Here is a 20756-nt window from a genome sequence, read left to right as displayed (position 1 = left end):
TTTGTAGTTTTTGTTGGATGATTTGGTAGTTTTGTATTTTTAGATTTATGTGTATTTATGTAAAACAGTTGACGTCCTGAGACATGACAATTTTCAGATTTTTTTTTCTGACAATAAAGCGAAATCAAATTAAATCAATGCAATCATTACATAATTTGATAATAGATCAACAGACTTTGCTGACAGTACATTCTCTGTTTCAACTTGTTATAGCAGGAGGAGCACAGGTGGTTAACCAATAATTTTAACAATGAATCTGTTCCATTTACTGTAGGTGTCTGTTAGTTTATTGTTGGTTAAACCTGTGCTTGACAAGTCAAAATGTCAGGGAAAGATGCATTAATAAGTAAATGCTGAACCTTTGTGAAACTTTTTTATTTGTTTTTATTAAAGACAAAAATATTTGAGACATTCGAACATACAGGAGACACACACAGAATAACACACAGTCATGGAAAAGGGCAGCAACAATAATCCAGAGATAAAAAAGACAACTATGTTCAGAAGAATTAATGGGTCACTAACATTTCGGGCAGTACCACAGAGAGCTGAATAAAATTAATTTGTTTTTTTCTGCAGTGATCTCTTGCTCCATCCAGCCCCAAGTACCTGCTTCACACTGTTCTTAATATGCCCATGACATTTGACATCTACCACTAGAGGCTAAAACACTGGAAATAACCCCAAACCTCCCACCCCAGTTTCTGAGAAGAGTGAGTCGTTTAAGGCTCATCCCTGGGACTTATCCTGGGTTTTCTTGTCTTTTCATAAGAACGTTGTCAACAATTTAATTGCTGAACGCAGTGTTTTAGAAATGTGGGGGAAATTGCAGAAACAAGTAAAGATCATCTGTGACTCATTTTAACTACTTTTAATATACCATTCTGCCTACCTCAAGCCCTTTTTTAACTTACAAAAAGTCTGGGGTGGACAAAAACATTTGCATCCTGTCACCCTGTCTTTTATTGGACATATACCTATCCACACAGCAAAGAGATAAAACAAAAGCATCATGTGTTTTATCAAATATATTCATTTAAAAAATAAGTATGATACGTTTCTATTTGCAATCCAGAAGACAGACGCACAGACTTCTCTATCTACAGTCATACAGTGGATATAAAAATAATCCAAAGACATTCACAAACAGGTCCTTTACCATTATAAAGTATTATGTTTGATAAAAGTAGTCAAAGTTAATATTAATAATTACAGGCTGTTTTATTATGTATCCTCTAATGTCTGACATGGATCAGGAGGAATGTGTTTCCGAAGTGAGCCTATACTGAGCTCAGATAAAATAAAGTCTTTAATGGACTTTACAGGTAAGTGACAAATAAAGACTAAAACATTAGCACCATTTGAAGAGTTTAATACCAAACTACTTATCCACTGGTGGAAATAGTGTTATATTCCCCCTTCAGAAGTGTTTGGCATTAAAACAATGGACATTAATATCACATTTACAGGCACACTTCTTTGTAGTGTTTAACAATTGTCTGATAGATCAATCACAAGTTAATACTGCATAGCTTATCAGTCTTACCAGTCCCAGTTTTGGTTAATCTATCTTTAATTCCAGTAAAAGTATACCGCTGCGTGTACATCCAGCAATTTTGAAAAAATAAAATCTTGAAGGAAAAAAGTGGTTATTTGGCCTTTAAAGAGAGCCCAATCACCACAATAAATGTTGGCATTGTACATCTCTGCGAACCGCAGATATGTGACATTTGCACATTATTATGCAGAGGATATGTTGAAACTTTAGTTTTAACTGTGCTGTGCTTATGTTTAGGCACAAAAAGCCCTGGATAATGGTTAAGAAATGCCATAATACATCGCTAAAAACCATCCAGGTTTGTGGGGACAAATGCTGCTGGAAACACCACGATGTCTCACTAAAAACACCCAGTTTTTTGGTGGCACAAACACCTCTGGAAATCCAACGATGTGTCGCTACAAAACACCCAGGTCTGGTGGCACAAACGGCACATGTGTTGCTAAAAACCACCTGGCACAAACACCTTTGGAAACCCCACAATGTGTCGTTAAATAATACCCAGGTTTGGTGGCACAAACAGCGTATGTGTTGCTAACAAACATCCAGGATTGGTGGCACAAATGCCCCTGGAAACCCCATGATGTGTCACTAAAAACACCCAGGTTTGGAGGCAGAAATGTTGCGTTGTGTTGCTAATGAACACCCGGGTTTGGTGGCACAAATGCATCTGGAAATGCTGTAATGTGTTGCTAAAAACACCCAAGTTTTGTGGCACAAACGTCATATTGTGTTGCTAATAGACACCCAGGTTTGATGGCACAAATGTTTCTGGATACACCACTGACGTCTCACTAAAAAACAACCTGTTTGGTTGTTTTTGGTTTCAAATAGTGTTCTGCAGCTTGGCAGCTGTCTCACCATCCCCTCCACCCCCCAGTGACAAAGTCAGCTCTTATATATGTTATCAGAACTACGTCTCTTTGGAAATATAGTTATGATATGTATGAAACGTAATGTATCCATGGTTTGCTGAAACTTACAATGCCAAGATTTTCTTTTGGTGACCGAGCTGTTTAAGAGGCAGGCGAGCAAGAGGCATTAACATCCCCTGCAGAAATTATGATTTAGAATAAAACTCTTCTTTTGAATCCCTCTCTGTGACGTGATCACACACAGTGCTCTAAGCATTCACATGCCACCTGCTGCACCTCCCCATGTACCTCCTTTATGTCCTCCATGCCAAGCACCACCCCCCTGGGCACACCTCTTCCCTCTGCCACCCCTTCCACTTCTGACCCACTCAGCACTCGGTTCCACACCCTGAACCCCGCCACCTGCCCGACAAAACCTTCTGCAGGGTCAAACCCTCCACCAACAGTGTCCTGCTCCTGCCCCAGCACCACTGAGCCACCTCCAGGAATCTCCCAGCCCTTTCTAAAGTTGGAGCCTGAGGAAGCGAGCCGGCGGTCGCTGTAGTGCCAGAAACGACCCTGGATGGACGACCAGAGGACACAGAGGTGGTGCCAGCGACCGTCCAGGAGTGATGACGTCGGGATACGGCGATAGACAGGGTCTCCGATGACAAAGTCCAGGGAAGGGGAGGAAGAGGAGGCATAGAGGGGGTGGGAAGATGAGGAAGAAGAAAAGAAGGATGCAGGAGAGGCAGAGGAGTTTCGGCCATACAGAACCAACTGGTTGTCGTTGTCGTCTGTGGCATAAGAGAGCAGGGTGCCGACATGAGATGCCTCCACGCGGAGCCACAAACACACAGAGAGTTCTGGAAGGTCGGGGAGAGTCCGGAAAAAGGTGACATAGTTTTCCGCTGAGGCCGAGGGGAAGAACAGCATGGAGTCCACGTTACAGACTGCAGACAGAAAGAGATAGAAGATATTATCAATCTAATAAACGCTGGTGCTCAAATATAAAAAGAATTCTCTACAATGACTTTACCTTTTACCTTTGCCTCCAACCTTGGTTATCAAAGTGCTTTTTCATCCTTTAGTTAGTCACGTCAAGTAACATTGACTAACATGAATTATAAAGCAATGTAACAGTGAGTAAACGGACAACACTTACTGGTTGCATCCTTTTTTGGAACTGGTCTTGTAGGGATCTTGTGCCTCAAAGGAAGCTGGAGGAAGTTGTGGATCACTGAAGACTCTACCTTTGTGTCACTCTCTTCCTCCTTTCCTCCATCCAACACGCTCACCCTGGGCTGATAAGACTCGGGCTCGGGCTGAGGGAGATCGTCTGAAGCACCCTGTGGAGCACCCTGACTGTTCCCACTCTGTCTGTCTCTGTTGGGTTCAGGACGGGTTGGGGCGTTGCGCAGGGGCAGGGGCCAAGAGCGGTGACTGGGGTTGTGTAACTGGGGGTGTCTCTGGCGATATAAGTGAGGCTGGGATTGTTGCTGGAGCTGAGCATGAAGATTAGGCACAGTCTGGCGAGACTGGAGCTGCTCCTGGTGGATTGGGTAGGGCCTTATCTGGGCCGGCACCTGGATCTGTGACTGGGGAGGGTAAAGGTCAGGCTGGGGCAGGTACTCTGTGGAGTGAGGTTTAGGATTTGAATACTGTGCTGGGTATTCTGGCTGAGGTCTTTGCCTCTGGGTCTTTGAATGTTTAGGCTGGTTTGGTGTTGCCTGGTATTGATAGGGCTGTGGATGTGGATGATCATCAGTCTGGGAATAGCCGATACCTTCTGATCTGGGTTGGGTGTCCAGAATCCTTCCAGGCCTCTCTCCTCTCTGTGTCTGACTTCTCCTGCTTAGATCATAGTTTTCCTGAGGTGTGATGTTGGAGCTGAAGGGCTCTCCCATCCTCCACAACCCTCTGCTTTTCCCTCCTCCATTCTGCTGCAGGACCTCGCCCACCCGGCCCTCCAGCCGGGTCACACGCAATGCCTGGTTCTTCAGGGATTCCTGCAACCCTTTCAGCCCAATGAGCAGCTCATCACGCTGAACCTGAAGGGCAGCCAGCCGTTCCTCTTGGCTCTGGAGCTCCAGGGTGAGGTTGAAGAAATCCTGACCAGGTTCAGGCTCGGGCTTCTGTTTCTGCGCTTGGCGGCGGCTCTCCCTGAGGTTCCTCTCCATCAAAGCCAGGCGACCCTCCATACGCTTACTCTTCTTCTCCAGCTTCCTGCTCCACTCTCTGATAATGATAATCAATACGACAACACTCTTTAAAAATACTGTATTATTGTTTGTTTCTTTTATTCCAAAAAAATAAAAAAAAATGTACATGTCTGAAAAGAAGTAGGAAGAAGTACACACTTATATTGGCCTACTTCTTCTCCATAACTCAAATAATTTGCTAAAACCAACCATCTGAGACATATCAGCCCACAGATATAATCACAGTTGACCCTTCGCTCTAACCTGAGACCCTCGATCTCCTGCGTCGTGCTCTGCTTGAGCTGCTCGAGGTCCTGTGTCATGTGGCGCCAGTGGTCACTCAGGGCCTGAACGCGGCTCTCCAGCCCCCCTGAGAAGTTTCTGTTCTGGTTCTGGGCCAACATGTCCAAACGGGCCTGGGTCAGCGCCTGGAACTGCTGGAACTGTGTGAAGAAATGTGTTTTCACAAGTCTTTCTGCAGCTGTTTGGTAACTGATGTGAAGGTCGGGAAAATACTCAAAACCTCCAGAAGGAAAAAAACAACATACAATCACTTCTGTGATGACTTTTCCTCTTGAGCAATCATCATTGTTGCAAGAGTTTTTCACCATTTCAGCTGCGTACCTGCAGTACTTTTACAAAATGATAACATATGTGCCCTACATTTAGAAAGAGTAGCACAGACACAGTCGAGTTGAGGAAAGCTGTTTAAAATTAAGGCTCTTTTCTTCACTGTGTAACAGAAGTACGAGTTGGAAAACCCTAATGCTATGCCTTTTAGCCCAATTATTAATCATTGTCACAGATCTTACATAACACACATTACAGAAAACACTTCAATGTGATTTAAAGGTAGGTGAAACACATCATGAATTCATCAGAGCCAGAGGCTGCAGGGACGGCAGCAGTGGTGGAAGAAGTACTCAGATCTTTTAGCTACTTAAGTAAAAGTAGTACCACAGTGTAGAAATGCTCTGTTAGAAGTAAAAGTCCTCCCTTCAAGATTTCATTTTAAGTAAAAGTACAAAGTAGGCTTAGTAGCATCAAAAAATACCTAGAGACATACCTAGACATTTTTCTGTGGGCTGACACAGAAGTTAGCATCCCTCGTCAAAAAGCCTGAGGGATTTTTCCATTGGATTTTGGATTATTGCAGAAAATAAGCTCTTTGGAAAACAAACGTGTATGATACTGACACATTTTGTTCACAAATACGCCTGCTTTCACGATTACCAAAGCCTAAATGCAATCGCCAGAAGTAAAAAGCTATTGTTAGGCTATAGACGAACTAGACTACAGTTGCGTGACCTAACATCACAGCCATAACAAGACTGTAAAGCCAAGTTCGGCGCAGCTCAGTGTGATGACGTTACGTAGTCTCTTTTAGCCACTTGTTAGCGACCACCTTTTTGAAGACAAAATTCACGAGTGGGGTATTAATGACGTATTTTATGTCATAGAACAAAACGTGAAAGTCTGTTAAGCTTGTGCTAACCACAGACCTTATTTCAGACATTTAACCACAAGCCCATTAAAAAAATCCATTGACTTCTAGACGAGGGAACTTTGAGTGCAACCTGGTCTCACTCCAAAGGCGTAGAAATTTGGCGCTTGGGCAGTGATTTAGGGTGTCAGACACTGATGAAAAAGCCATCCTTTAACGTTGGCATGACATGCAGCCAGTCACCGTTATTGTTTAATAGCGCTCGGTGGCATCAGGGGGAAACGTGGTGGGACATGAACGAAAGTTAAGGCAACAAATGTCCAAGTGGGGCGGGCAGGAGGGCGGAGGATGGGTCCAACAAACACCGACCATCATCCAGGAGAGCGGTACTCGGGTCCCGCAAGATTATAAAGCCAAACCCTGTTCTTTTTCTAAACCTAACCATGTGCTTTAGCGTGTTTATTTTGAAAGAGACTGTATGTAAACGGTAAATTTCCTGTGAAAACAGAAGTGTATTTTGAAAGAAGACAATGTATGTAACAGGCAGAACTTGACACGGCGTCCCAGAACGTCAACAACCAATGCACCCAGCCTTTCACGTTGTATCTGAATATGGAAAGTCCATGACTGAACGTTGGGGTGAGAATGTGTTGCTGAGAGACACAGAAATTCTAACTCATTTCTGTGTTTTACGACTCATTCCACGTGCACTCTGCAAGTGATGCTTTAATATGTAGCCTACATCGCTTTAATGTTGAAGCTGGTAAATGTGGAGCTTATTTTTTAGTAGGCTATATGAGTAGTGCAATAAGCAGTATTCTAATATAATTATAACATAACAGATATAACATAATTCATTATTATATTCTTAAGTACAGCATCTAAGTAAATGTAATCAGTTAGACTACTTTCCACCACTGGCTGGCAGTAACTGCTAGCTTACTTTTCAGCTAGGCTAGTTAGCTTTTAGCTGGACTAGCGTCAGTTTATCACGTGTCACTTCATGATGATTTAAGATTTAGCTATTATTCTATTAATGTCACATAACAAACTAATCACCACTAAGATGTTGGATAATTAAAATGATCTTTTTAAACACAGGAAACAGGAAAAAGCAGACAAATTAGCTTTAGCTAAAATGCTATCTCATCAGCTAGCCCTTGTCAGTTAGCTAGTTCTTGCTAATTTTACACCATTACAGATGTCAAAAAGCCTGATTCTGGTTTAACTACATCTTGAACAAGTATGTAGTTAGTGTTTTTGATTTATTGGGCTGATATGACAAAATGTTTTTGGTTACATTTTTTTCTGTAAAGGAATAGGTAGCTAAATGAGTTGCAATACCTCATGCTAAATGGTCTCAAAAGAGGTGTGTATTTGTATCCATAGCACCTAAAATTAATGAATATTCCATTATGATAATTTCTGATAAAAAAAATTGTTTTGTTTGTTGTTGTAGCGAAATTCAACTGTAGCGTTTATAATAGAGAGAGTTGCTGCTTAATGTGCTTTAATAGTGAAAGTGTAATCCATTTCAAATTAAACTTTAAAGGTGGAGGGAGCCACATTTTTGCAAAGGAAAGTCAAATAATTAGTTAGAATAAGCTCATTAAAGTTAATTCAACTCTAACTGTTCATGCACTGTTAAAACATCTCCTTTAATCATTTTGCATAATTAAGAAAAACGCCAAAATAAAACACAGAAACATGCACAGTCTGATTCAAACCGACCTGTTCGTTGAGTCGTCGTAGTTTCTGAGATACAGGATCAATTCCCTGCACCTGAACAGCCTGAATCTGCAGCAGAAGCATATGGAGCAGGATCAGGGGCCAGCGGCTGAAACTGAAGCTGCCCATGATGCAACAGAGCTGGGATAGATGCAGCTGGGAGCCTGGGTCGCTGTGTGGATATCTGGGGGTGAAGAAACAAATAGAGGAGAGAAAGACATAGCTGAACAGGGCTGGTCTTGATACACAAAGTGTGTAAACACAATGAACACATGCACACACACATATACAATACACAAAAAGCACACACCCACATGCTGGGACAAGAACACACTTTCCATTTTCCACAACATCACTGGGGACCTCAGAGGAAATGCAGATGGATTTAACAGGTACTCTCTCTGCCTCTCTCTCACACGCTCCTGCACAGATGAAGACAAAGAAAAGTGAACTTGTCAAAACAGTTGTTAGATGGTGTTTATCAAAATGTAGAATAATGGATCACAACACAGTTACATTGATGTTTAAATACTGAGAGTTGCTGCTCTGCAAACATTACTTTGGTTTTTCTCCACTACAATACCACTTTCATAACCGTCCTGTACAACACATTATTACAGTTCAAAATCTGCAGAAGAGGGAACAGTGTATGTGTGTTATTGTAGGCTATTTGCATGTTGTGCATGTTGCTAATACCAGCAGTAAATCTCATGATGCGTGGGCTGACGGAGAAGCAGCATGTACTTTCCTCTTTCCCTGACTCAACTCGCAGGAGGGATCTGACTCCTGTCTTCCTCTTCTGCTTTCTCTGTGATTGACCCAATACAGGAATCTTGCTTTGTATCCCTCCCTTCTGCTTTCTGCCCATGACCAGGTTGCAACACTTGGGCTTTATTACCACTGGACTTTTATCATTCACATCCAGCATGAATCTTAAAAGACAATGCAGATACACTTAAATCTGTAAATAGTCAATATTTTGCATCAGCATTCTGTGACAGTTATTATTCCTAAAATGTGTAATACTGAGCGTATTATTTTTGCACATCATGCACAAATTGTATTTGTTTCATATTCTGAAACAGCTATAATTTACATATTTCTTATGTAGTACTTGTTTAACGTATCATTTTTATTATTTTTATAGTGATTTTTCTACTCCATACTTATTTATTTATGTTTTCCAGTGTTGCAGTACTTTGCATTATTTTTTATTTCTCCTTAATATTTGCTGTTTTGGTTCATACATTAAACAAACAATAAACATTTAAATCTAATTTAATTTAATTTAATTTAATCTTTTATTTTATTTTATTTATTTATTTATTTTTTTTAATTAATATACCTTTTTTGCCCTTGTGGAGACATAAAGTATATAAAATTAAATTAAATCAAAATTAAGAAAATAAAATAAAATTAAATTAAATTAAATTAATACATGTATTGTACATTTAATGTATGCGCCAAAACCAAAAGCAAATTCCTGAAAATAAATGAAAACCTACTTCGTAATAAATCTGAAATTCTGATGAAAAAAAATAAAAAAAATAAAAATGATTAATTAATTAAAAAACAAAATAAAAAATAATCTCTTCCACAGTTACTGCAGCCTATTAGAAATATTCAATTATTCACATATTCCACTTCAATGTCTCTTGTGAAAACTCAGTGTGGACAGAGTTTCCAGTTTCACTTTCCTTGTGACTGTACTTAAAGCTAACCACCGTCAGTTTCAGTCTGACAGCCTGGAAACCCCTGGAGCACACACACAGCTTATCACCTGAAAAGTGCAGATATTAGTCTTTGTATTTCTCCAGCCTGCTTTCATTTTCTATCCTAGCCTGCGAAAGAGAATCATCTTTATTGGAAGCTTCACTGGAGCATGATGAACTTTAGTTTTTTTGTCTGGCAGCGTTTTTAGAAGGCAGAAGTAGTACTTCACCGCTTGGTGAGGAGAACAAACAGAGCCGGAAACAGAATATTCAGACACCTCTGATAAGACTCGGCTGTGCAGGCTGCTGCAGACATGGGTGAAGAGACTCCACTGCTCAACAGACCAACATCATCTGAATCCAGGGTATGAAAAATCTGACTCATTAACATGAACAAAAAGAGATAAATTCTCATCATGTTGAGGGATTACAGTGGAATTTATTGTGGGGAAATCACAGTATTATTTCAGACAAGTCTGTAGTGTTCAATCAGTCCTAACTGTGCATTTGTCTAATGCAAATTAAACTAGGGCTGCAGCTAGCGATTATTTTCTCAAGTGATCCAATTGTTTGGTCTATAAAATGTCAGAAAATGATAGGAAAAGGTGGTCAATGTTTCCTGCCTTCCTTCCTTCCTTCCTGTCCTTAAATGTCTTGTCTTGTCCTCAACCCAAAGATATTCAGTTTACTCTTGTAGAGCAGTAAAGAAACCAGAGAACATTCATTTATTTTTCTTAAAAACATTAATCAAACTGATGGATAGGTTATCAAATTAGTTGACAATTAATTGAAGAGTTGAAAGCTTGGAGCTTTGAATAAGCCGGGATAAAAACTGTGGAGAGAGTCATGAGAGGAGGAGACCAGGGTATCCTGTGGAAATACAGCAGTGAGGAAACAGTTAGTTGTTTTTGTTTGTCTTTTTGTTAATCCTGATCTTGACCGCTGACTGAGCCCGAGCACAACATGTGAGCTCTGCTAAAGGTCTGCACTGCACTGAGATTTATTATTACTGGAAGTTTCTTTGTATTATGTTACACTCTTCACTGAGTTACCCCAATAAAATGTCCTGTAAGTATTTTCTGCAGGAGTGAAGGGAGCTGAGCGGTCAGCTGTGTTTCTTAAGTCTGAATTCATGGCAATTCGTGCAACTAAATGTGGTCACAAACTACATGGCTTTGTGCAGCAGATTAATTTAGACATCTATAAGACGCCCCAGCCCCAGAGAGTCTAGAAAGTGACTCAAGGTCATTGTTGAAGACTAAAAGGGTGATTTATTCACACACTGTAATAAAGATGCATGTGCAAGAGTGTAGATTTCATTTCAACATTCAAAACTCATAATCAAAGTGAGGCATGACCACATGTGTACACAGCTACATGGAGATCCTTCCCTAAACAACAACTTCCTTAAATAGTTCCTATAATCTACTGCACAGTCTGGTCTAGGCTGAACCACATTTTATCAGGTAGTTGAAGTACTGGCTAAGACAAAAAAAGAAGCACGCATTATTAGTGGTACAAACAAAGAAGTGTGAACTGAACTGTTTCTGTTGATTAACCCGATCAACCTGACTTGCAGGATAGGCCATCTAATTGTAAAACATAACTTAGAAGTGTTGCTGGGTTGCAAGAAATTCAGTCTGGTTTAAATGTTGCACTTGCAGAAAGCATCATGGCTGAAACAGAAGCTTTCAGTGCAGTAAACGTACAGTGCATTAACCAGCCTAAAGTCAGTTTAAATCCCTGCTGTCACACTGTGGCCCTCCGGTTTTTTTTTATATCAAGGCACAAAGTTGGTTAAGTAATCATTTCTGGGAAGCTTCTTACTGCATTTTCCAGAGACCACATGTCCTCATGCAAAAAATCTGTGATGACTTCATCTTTAGATGTTCTGCAGTTAACTTTGGGTCAAACCAGAAACAAAAAACACACTTCCCTTCACGCCAAGATTAGCTCTGAATCATAATATATAGTGTTTACTGTAGTTATTTCATCTGGTTTTAACTTGTCCCCATCCTTCCACCCCAGATCAATAACTCCAGACTGTACCTGGCCGTCTTCGCAGCCGTCCTGGGGAACTTCAGCTTTGGTTACTCTCTGGTCTACTCGTCCCCGGTCCTGCCGAAGCTCAAGAGCCCTGATGCTGACCCTCGGCTCAGGATGGACACGGAGCAGGCGGCCTGGTTCGGCTCCATCTACACACTGGGTGCAGCGGCCGGAGGGCTGGGGGCCATGCTGCTCAACGACTTGATCGGACGGAAGCTGAGCATCATGATGTCAGCAGTGCCTTCGACGATAGGGTCAGTCACAATGTACAGACATCAAATTAGGCAACATAAGGGAAAAACCCTGTGTGAATAGACTGTAGGTGAGCAGCAGCTATAAATTTTCATACCAAATGAAAGGTCGCTTCATGAAATACTTTGCAATATTGCTGATTAAACTAAACTGTATGATAAGTAGTTCAAATTTGCTTTATCTTGATGAGCTACAACAATATCATGCTACTTATACTTTAATGTTTTGTGGTAACAAATGAATAATTTAACACTGACGGTGTCCACTCCTTGTAATAAGTACTGCAAAACTTTAATTAATAACCCGGGCTATTATTTGCTTTAATCACTGAAATCAACAGGTCTATATTTGGGACAGGCCTTTAATTCCTTTCACACAAAACTGTTGTTCAGCAAAGATGGGACATACAATCAAATTGCTTATTTAAACTAGTATGAATATTCTGTGTATCAAAATTAGGCTTAGGAAAATATATTAGTAATGAGTCATTCATTTGGTCATGCTCGGACAGACAGCGCATCAGAGTGAGAGTGAGTTATGAGAACACATTCTCACTCCGGCCTTGTCACATATTGACGTTTGGTCATGGACCCTCCACGTCCAGATGCGATGTGTTGGTTGTTGACGTTCTTGGACAACGTGTCAAGTTCTGCCTGTTACATGCATTGTCTTCTTTCAAAATATACTGCAATATGTCGGTATAATAATGCAAATTGACGTTTTTTTCCTCCAACAACTAACGCAGGTGGTTGGGTTCAGGCAATAAAAGCACGTGGTTAGGTTTAGGGAAAAGAACAGGGTTTGGCTTTATAATCTTACAGGATGCGAACACTGCTCTCCGGGGTGACAGTCAGTGTTTGTTGGGCCCATCCACCACCACTGCTGCCCACCCTACTCAGACTTTCGCTGCTTTAACTCTTGTCCTTGTCCCATAGCGTTTACCCCAGATGCCACGGAGTGCTATTCTACTATAACGGCGACCTGGGTATCATGCCGACGTTAAAAGACGACTTTTTCTTGTCAGTTTCTGACGCCACAAGTCACTGCCCAAGTACCAGATTTCGCCAACTTCGGAGTAAGACCACCTCATTACGGCAATTGCGGATTATGGCACCCAGCACACCGACACAACACTTTATCCTCTAAAACATTACTCACGACTTTTTATGAAAAACGCTTTCGATTCTTTTGATCTGAGGAGCCTTACAGACTAAAGAAATAAGAATAACTTACATGGTAATCGAGGAGTGGACACATAATTTGAGGCAGTCAACAACCTCGTTTTATACATCCAAACTTTAAAAACTCCTCTCTGTATGTGCCTTAGATACATGCTGATGGGAGGGGCTTTCCACTTGTGGATGCTTCACACGGGCCGTTTCCTCACAGGTGTTGCTGGTGGGATGACCGCAGCATCCATCCCTGTAAGTTACCATGGTTACAGGAACTTTTTTTTTAACCTATTTGTGCAAGTTTTTTCTTTTTGTCCCAATTACCTCTTTTTTTTTTTTTTTTACCAAAGAGTTTATTATGATGATGCTGACAACAATTGTGTAAAGTTTGTGATTGTATGTTTTTGTTCATGTGGGTAAATCGCAGGTTTACATCTCAGAGATCTCCCACAAGGCAGTGAGAGGAGCGTTGGGCTCCTGTCCTCAGATCACTGCTGTGTTTGGGGCACTGGCGCTCTACGCCATGGGTAGGAACATACCAATACGGCTGCATGAATACTAAATTCGAGCATTGTTTATAAACATTAAGCTGACACTCCTATCCTGAAAACGAGTCTACTTCCTGCTTCTGCTCTCTCATAATCTGAATATCACGTATGATGTGCAGGTCTGGTGATACCTTGGCGGTGGCTGGCAGTGGCGGGGGAGGTGCCAGCTTTGCTGATGGTTGTGCTGCTAGCGTTCATGCCCAGGTCCCCCAGGAGGCTCCTCGTTCTGGGCCAAGAACAAAAGGCTGAGAGGGTCATCCGCTGGCTGAGGGGAAAACACTACGACACACAGTCTGAGCTCAGTGCCATAAAGGTAAGAGGGTCATGGTTTTAAGACTGCAACATCATACTCAACCCAATTGCCAGAATAAATGTCTGCGTTGTCTGTGTTTCTGCAAACCACACACATGGAACATTTGTACGTTATCATGAGGTGAAAATGTTGAACCTTTACATTTCTACAGCACTGTGGTTATCATTTAGTTATGCTTAGGTACAAAACCACATAGTTATGGTTAGAAAAAGATCATGCTTTGGCTTAAATCACAGCTGGAAATGTCGCCAGTGTCAAACTGGTTTGGGTGGCACAAATGGTCTCTCTCAGTCAAACTTATTCATGGGCAAATGGAGAACAGACAAAAACATAGGAGGCCCTTAAGGTCTGCAGTAAGTAGTTGATTAAATTTGTGGTAGCAACAAGTGGAAATGTGTCTGAATACCCAGGTAGTAGTAATACGCCCTGTAATTGTAATTTGCAGTGTTGAATTTGCACCAGTGAATGTTTTGCACGGGTCCAATGTTTTGTATTGTAATGTCTGGTTTGATGCAGCAGTTTCCCTTTATCCAAGACAAATTTCTCCCAAGGGAGAAGGGAGAAGAGAATAAAGTAACCTTGACCTTGAACATGCTAAAAACACACACAAAAAAATACCTGGTTCTGGTGGCAATAACCCAGCTGGAAATACTGCCAATGTCTTGCTAAAAAAAAAAACTCGGTGTCAGTGGCACAGTAACTGCTGGAAGTGTTGCAGATGTTTTACTAAAACACTAAAAACCACCTGGTTTTGGTAGCACAAGCATGACTGGAAATATTGCCATTGTATTATTAAAAAACAACTAGCTTTCTAGGTGCAATCACTGCTGGAAATACCACCAGTGTCTTCCTTAACCCCCCCCCGATTTTGGTGGCACAGTTGCTGCTGGAAGTGTTGCAGATGCCTTGAAAAACACCTATTTTTGGAGGCAAACTCACAGTTGGAAATGCCATTGATATCTTGCTAAAACAAACTACCTGTTTTGTTGTTTGCTGGTCTCAAACAGCGGTCTGCAGCTTGGCAAATGTCTCGCCTAGGTGTCACGTCATCCACTTTTCCAATTGAGACTTTTAAATAAATGTAAAGATGTTCAAACACACATGTTTATCTGTTTATCTGTGTGTGTCCCAATGCAGCACAGCATCAACACACAGGGTAAAGTCACATGGTCAGAGCTGGCCACACCCAATTACTACCGGCCAATCTTCATCTCAGTGATGATGCGTTTCCTGCAGCAGATGACGGGCATCACGCCCATCTTGGTGTACCTGGAGCCCATCTTTTCCAAAAGCAAAGTTCCCCTCGAGGCCAGGTCTGTTCTTTATTTATATCTATTATGTATCTATTTATTCCTCTTTTGTTTTAATCACAAAATCTGTTTGGTCTGTTCCTGATACTGACCCCTCCTTGTTCTGTGTCTGTCAGGTATGATGCTGCCATTGTGGGTGCAGTCCGCCTCTTTTCTGTTGCCGTGGCAGCCTGTTTAATGGACAAGGCAGGACGGAAAGCCCTGCTTTACACATCCAGCATGCTGATGTTCCTGTCCATGCTGACTCTGACCATCAACTCACATACCACGCCTTGCCCTCCAGGCCCTGCCCCTCCTAATGTCACTGTGGGTTTGGACTACACTTTGGCTGCTAGCCACCAATCTGCGGCAAGTCTCATTCCTCTCATCAGCACCATGGTGTTTATATTTGGTGAGTGTTTCAGGAAACTTGTTTTGATCAAAATCTGGCTCTGTCTAATCACACCTTTGTCTTTAGCCGTGGTAGCAGCAATGTTGGTCGTCATTCAGTGCACCACTTTAAACTGAAATATCTGAACAACTTGCAGATTATCATGAAACTTGCTTTAGATATTTTAGGACCCCCTCTAATGAAAACATTTTTCACTTTGTTAACACGTCCACTTAATGTTTTTCATATGCTACAAGACGTATCATAAGTGAAATAAGCAGTCAACGCCATGGCTGAGCATTTCCGCCGTAGAACAGCAGTGTACCAATGAAAAGCACAGATTCAATCAGCCAGGGTTTCTTACATCACAAACCTAAGGAACCAATCCTGTCAACTTGCATGACAAGGCTTTCCATATCATTAGCATAACACTATGCATAAACAAGGGCTATCTGGGCTGCCCTGGTTCCCTCGTCAAAAAGCCTATGGGATTTTTCCATTGGATTTTACATTATTGCAGAAACGAGGCCTTGTGGCAAACAAACGTTTATGATACTTAAGCATTTTGTTCAGCAGGATAATCTTCACAAATGAACACCACTTTTATGATTTTTAAAGCCTGAGTGCAGTCTGCAGAGGTAAAAAGCTAACGATAGGCTATAAATAAACTACACCACAACAAGAATGTAAAGCCGTGTTCGGGGTAGTCTCATTTAGCCACTTGTTAGCAACCGTCTTTTTTAAGACAAAAACTTCGAAATTCATGAATGGGGTATTTACTGACGTATTTTATGTCATAGAACAAAACGTGAAAATTTCTTAAGCTTGTGTTAACCACAGACCCTATTTCAGGCATCTAAAGCCCAGTTCAGACCAAAGATTTTCGACAAGTACTTGGAATACGCCGTTCTGTCACATTGTAAAAACCTGCTGGTTCACATTAATGCAACTAGATGAGATGGTGTATCATCTCTATGCAACAACTCTCTGTACTTCTGTGCTGCTTTGCAGCTTTTCAGGCTTATTTTGTGGCTGAATATAATTTGTAGCTTCTTGAAATATGAATGAGGATAGTGATAGTGAGATACTGGCTAAAGTTACATTTGTAGTAGTGATGAAACAGAAGGCTCAGCAGGGATGGAGCACCTGCCGCAGCAAGCCAACACGCCGTCTGCAGTCATTTTGACTTAACTGGCGTACGTCACTACAAGTCGACTGGCTGTAGAAACAGGTGACGTGCTTTACGTTCTAAAACCAGCCACCACCAATATGACTAGCTGAGTTGCAGGCGACACCATCAGCCGGCTTGAGTCGAGCTCTCAGTTCACACCACTGCAACTTTTCTCTGCAACATTCTAAAACGGTTTAGTCTCGTCGTGAATCTTTGGTCTGAACTGGGCTTCACCAAAAACCCATTGACTTTAAGTTGAGGGAACGATTCATTCCTGAAGCACACTATAGACTCTTGTCTTTAGTTTGAGTTCACACCGTCAAGATACGAGCAAGCTGTAAACAAACATCATATGGAGACATAGATACAGCTTGTTTGTTGGGGAAAAATTTCATAACCTGTCAGTCATGTGTTTATGTATTTAACAGAGCGTGCGCATCTTGCCGTTAATTTACCTTTTGTTTTGTTCCAACGAGTTAAGACTTGTTATGTCCTCGGGTCATTTTGTAACACTTTGTTCTCAAAGCATGATTCACTGCTGTCTGCTGCACGTCAACATCCATCTCCTCATTCATATTCTTTAAATGTCTTAATTGAGAAACATCATAGCGTGGTTATGTGGCACTACTTAGGTTCAAGGATGTTGCAATCGTCTGTCCAAACTCAAAAGCGAAGGAGAGAATGAATCACTTTAGTAGTTTTGTCATAGCCATGCTGTGGTTGTGCCTAACAATGACTCTCTGTGCTTTTGTTGGACATCATCTGCTTACCTTGTCACCATTGTTGGTTGTCTCCTAGGATACGCCATGGGATGGGGCCCAATCACATGGCTGCTGATGTCTGAGGTGCTGCCGCTGGTTGCCCGGGGCGTCGCCTCAGGTCTGTGTGTGACTGTCAGCTGGTTGACGGCCTTCATGCTCACGCACGCCTTCGCACACCTGGAGGACAAGTACGGCCTGTATGTGCCCTACCTGATTTTTACAGTGGTGTGTGTGCTCTGTCTGCTGTTCAACGCCGTGTGCATCCCTGAGACTAGGGGCCGCTCACTGGAGGAAATAGAGAACTATTTTAGGACTGGACGTACGTTCACCATCAACCGGAGTCAGTCCACCACACAGTCAAGCTGAAGCCTGAAGATCCCTTGAGTTATTCCAATGATGAACCTCAACAACGGGGATACTGCAAAGTGATTTTTGATTGATTTTTGATTTTCAATAACAACCAGGGTGTGTGTTGCACAAAGCCTGAGAAAAGGACTACTAGAATAATAAGAGAGCACAAATGGATCCATTAATCAAAGATCACTGCGGCTGATCACAACCAGTCTAGACCAAATTCCAAGCATGGGAATGCATGCTGCAGCACAGGTTTTAGATGATACACAGCCAGAAATCTTTGATCTATGTTGTTTATGACTGAACTTTTAATGGTATTACCTTTGTCTGTAGGCCACAGCACAACAAAGTAGGAGATAACAACATAAAGCACAGTTAATAGCCTTGAATTGCCATTGCCAAAGAAACAGTTAACTGCATACCCTGCCTACTTACTTATGGAAGAAGCACAAACATCAAGAAAAAATGATCGAACCAACATATTCTGCAAGTCTACAGAAGTGGGCAGGCAAACTGCTGCACTTATGAAATGCTCCATGCGTGGTATGATGCAGTGAGGCTAATGGAACAAAACAGGGTCCTTACAGTCAAGATGGCAGCGAAGGTAACAGAAACACTGGGATTTATTCACCTTGTATCGTGCCTAACTTTAGTGGATCTTAACATATCGGATATGGAATTAATCTGCAGATGAGTGATTTCCAGAAAGCTTGCAGCCCTTACTGCCTGGTAAAAAGGAGTGAGCAGTCAGCAGTTAATGACGGTAATGACAGTCAGTAAAACAGGTTTTTCAACAACTGTAAATCACTGCTAACACAAGAGGTGCTTGACTATAGAGTCATCAATGTGAACACAACATATTAGGGTGATAGGCAGGGGCGTGTATATAGACAGTGCAGGCAGTGCAGCTGCAGTAGCATTCAGAGTGTCACCCTGAACTATACCTGTGTTCAAAGAAAATCTTACATGAAATTAAAAACTGATGCCATTTGCTATAAGCTATATGCCCTCAACCTATCTCCGTCATGATTTCGTCATGGGGCCCGTGGTAACTACCTTACGCAACTTGGTGATAGGTCCAGTAGTTTGCAAGATTAGCTGTGGACAGACAGGAAGGAAAGATCCTTGTAGGGCTCAGACATAGAATTGATCAAATTCAAAATTAATTGTCTTGACAATGGCGTCACATGATGTGGGAAATTTAAACTGTCATCATACGGTTTGAGTAGCGTTTCAATCATTATATTTCAGTGTTTATGTTGTTTGCTGTTTTTATTGTCACTGCCATACAGACACATTTTTGGCATGAATTTAAGACCAGGGGCCAGTTGCACAAAACACCTTAAGCTAAAGTTTTCCTCAGAGTTCAAGTTAAGGTTTCCCCAAAATAAAATCGGTTGCACAAAACACCCTTAAGCCTTCTCCTTAGCTTTTTCCTTTAAATATTCACTTAAGTATTTATGGTCTTCTCCTTGTCTTCATCTTATACTTAAAGAAACCCTAGACTGTTGCACAAAAGACCTTAGCAACCAAAGCAAGGTAAAACAAAACTTAAGGGACCTCTGACTCTATCTTAACTGCAACGTGACCGAGGCTATGGTGATGAGTGAAAAAAACTAACATACCTCGAGAAAAGTGTTCTACACCCAGGAGAACTTGATGGATACACTTTAGATTTGACTCCTACAATCGTTTTGTTTTTGGGGATCAAATGTACTTTGTACTGTAGTATGAGCTTTCAATGACCGTATTCCTCCAGAAGTTTGATCTTTACCTCCTCTGGCCAATATGGTTTTCTTGTTTTCTCTTTTTCTTCTGCCATTTTTCCACTCTCTAACTTCAACTTTGTGAGACAATAACAGGCGTCACAAGCATGAGTCCAAGCAAACAAACAATGTCCATGGAAACTTTTACTGCTGTAAAATCTCTTTCAACTCAGTAAATAAGTTAACATTTTTCCTTAACTAAGGAAACCTTTTAAAGGAATTCTGTGCAACTGTGTAAATCCCTCAGCTAAGAAGAAATTAAGCCTTAAGTGTCATGCTTAAGGAGAAAACTAAAGGTGTTTTGTGCAACTGGTCCCAGGTCTATGCTAGCCTAATTTAGGATTCTTAATATGGGGAATCCCGTAGTTAGGGTAATTCTGTAATGGCTAACTATCTCAGGATTTTCCTAGATGCAGTTTAGGATGTTGTAACACTGTAATACCAAAGCTGTTTCTGTCATACCAAATAATCCTAAATATCATCCTAAACTGAGATTTGAGACTTGTTTCTGTAATGAGGTCACTCCTCACTCTTTGTACAGCTAAGCAATAATCATGTTACAATCATAACATATATATGTACATATATATGTGTATAAATGCACTTGTTTTCTTCGTCTCTAACTGATGTCACACAACATGTATTTAGCCTATAGTCAGACTAGTTACATTTGTTACTTAAACACAGTTACTGTATTCTTAAATCAGTAACATGCACTGAATGCTATGTACAGCCTTGAACTGTTTTTTTAATTTCCTGTTTAGCTCTTTTGATCTGTTACAAATAAATTTTTATCATTAAAGACCTCGTTCAACCACCAGAATTTTACATTTGCAGACGATGGTTGAGACCAGAGACTAATAACACTCAAATATTTCAGTAAGGGGGCAAGTTGTGGTTGCATTATGTCTACACTCTCCAAACAATGTATTTGTCCATGTTGTATTTATCCATTTAACAGACTAAATTTGAGTGCTAATTGCACAAGATGCTCTGTTTGCACAAAAAAAAACCCTGTTACAGTCTCTCTCTGATCGTACTGCATATGTTGCAGTGATTGACAACAGACATCAGCTACAAAATCTAAACATACATGAAATATAAGAGCAAATAAATGGCACAATATCCTGAAGTGCTCATTAATCATATGAACAAACAGTTTGCCAGCTGAAAAAAACTGGTTTATCGTCTTCTCT

At 41.2% G+C, this 20756-nt stretch overlaps 2 protein-coding genes across 2 annotated transcripts; one reads left to right on the top strand and one right to left on the bottom strand.

Annotated features, from left to right (window-relative positions):
• Positions 1–1365: 1365 nt before the first annotated feature.
• On the bottom strand, positions 1366–8190 carry LOC126404908 (pentraxin-4). Its single transcript, XM_050068318.1, has 5 exons — positions 8096–8190; positions 7789–7969; positions 4878–5056; positions 3578–4650; positions 1366–3365 (listed from the first exon to the last, which is right to left on the bottom strand). Exons 2-5 carry the CDS (start codon positions 7912–7914, stop codon positions 2668–2670), a joined length of 2076 nt encoding a protein of 691 aa, XP_049924275.1. The 5' UTR covers positions 7915–7969; positions 8096–8190; the 3' UTR covers positions 1366–2667.
• Positions 8191–9539: 1349 nt separating this feature from the next.
• slc2a6 (solute carrier family 2 member 6) lies at positions 9540–20380 on the top strand. Its single transcript, XM_050068324.1, has 8 exons — positions 9540–9862; positions 11526–11797; positions 13123–13219; positions 13395–13494; positions 13635–13828; positions 14966–15141; positions 15255–15529; positions 17478–20380. The coding sequence occupies exons 1-8, from the start codon at positions 9812–9814 to the stop codon at positions 17804–17806; spliced, it is 1494 nt and encodes a 497-aa protein (XP_049924281.1). The 5' UTR covers positions 9540–9811; the 3' UTR covers positions 17807–20380.
• Positions 20381–20756: the final 376 nt, after the last annotated feature.

This window comes from Epinephelus moara, chromosome 18, assembly GCF_006386435.1.
Source record: "Epinephelus moara isolate mb chromosome 18, YSFRI_EMoa_1.0, whole genome shotgun sequence".
Lineage (NCBI taxonomy): Eukaryota > Metazoa > Chordata > Actinopteri > Perciformes > Serranidae > Epinephelus > Epinephelus moara.
This window is presented reverse-complemented; position numbering and strand designations above follow the sequence as displayed.

What these genes read in the sequence shown, in the direction of transcription:
- LOC126404908 (XM_050068318.1), bottom strand. Translation starts at nt 7,914, where the DNA reads ATGGGCAGCTTCAGTTTCAGCCGCTGGCCCCTGATCCTGCTCCATATG. An exon ending in CAGGAGATCGAGGGTCTCAG is followed by an intron (nt 4,651 to 4,877) that starts GTTAGAGCGAAG and finishes TATCATTATCAG; the next exon opens with AGAGTGGAGCAGGAAGCTGG. An exon ending in TCCAAAAAAGGATGCAACCA is followed by an intron (nt 3,366 to 3,577) that starts GTAAGTGTTGTC and finishes TTCTGTCTGCAG; the next exon opens with TCTGTAACGTGGACTCCATG.
- slc2a6 (XM_050068324.1), top strand. Translation starts at nt 9,812, where the DNA reads ATGGGTGAAGAGACTCCACTGCTCAACAGACCAACATCATCTGAATCC. An exon ending in CTGAGCTCAGTGCCATAAAG is followed by an intron (nt 13,829 to 14,965) that starts GTAAGAGGGTCA and finishes GTCCCAATGCAG; the next exon opens with CACAGCATCAACACACAGGG. An exon ending in AAAGTTCCCCTCGAGGCCAG is followed by an intron (nt 15,142 to 15,254) that starts GTCTGTTCTTTA and finishes TGTGTCTGTCAG; the next exon opens with GTATGATGCTGCCATTGTGG.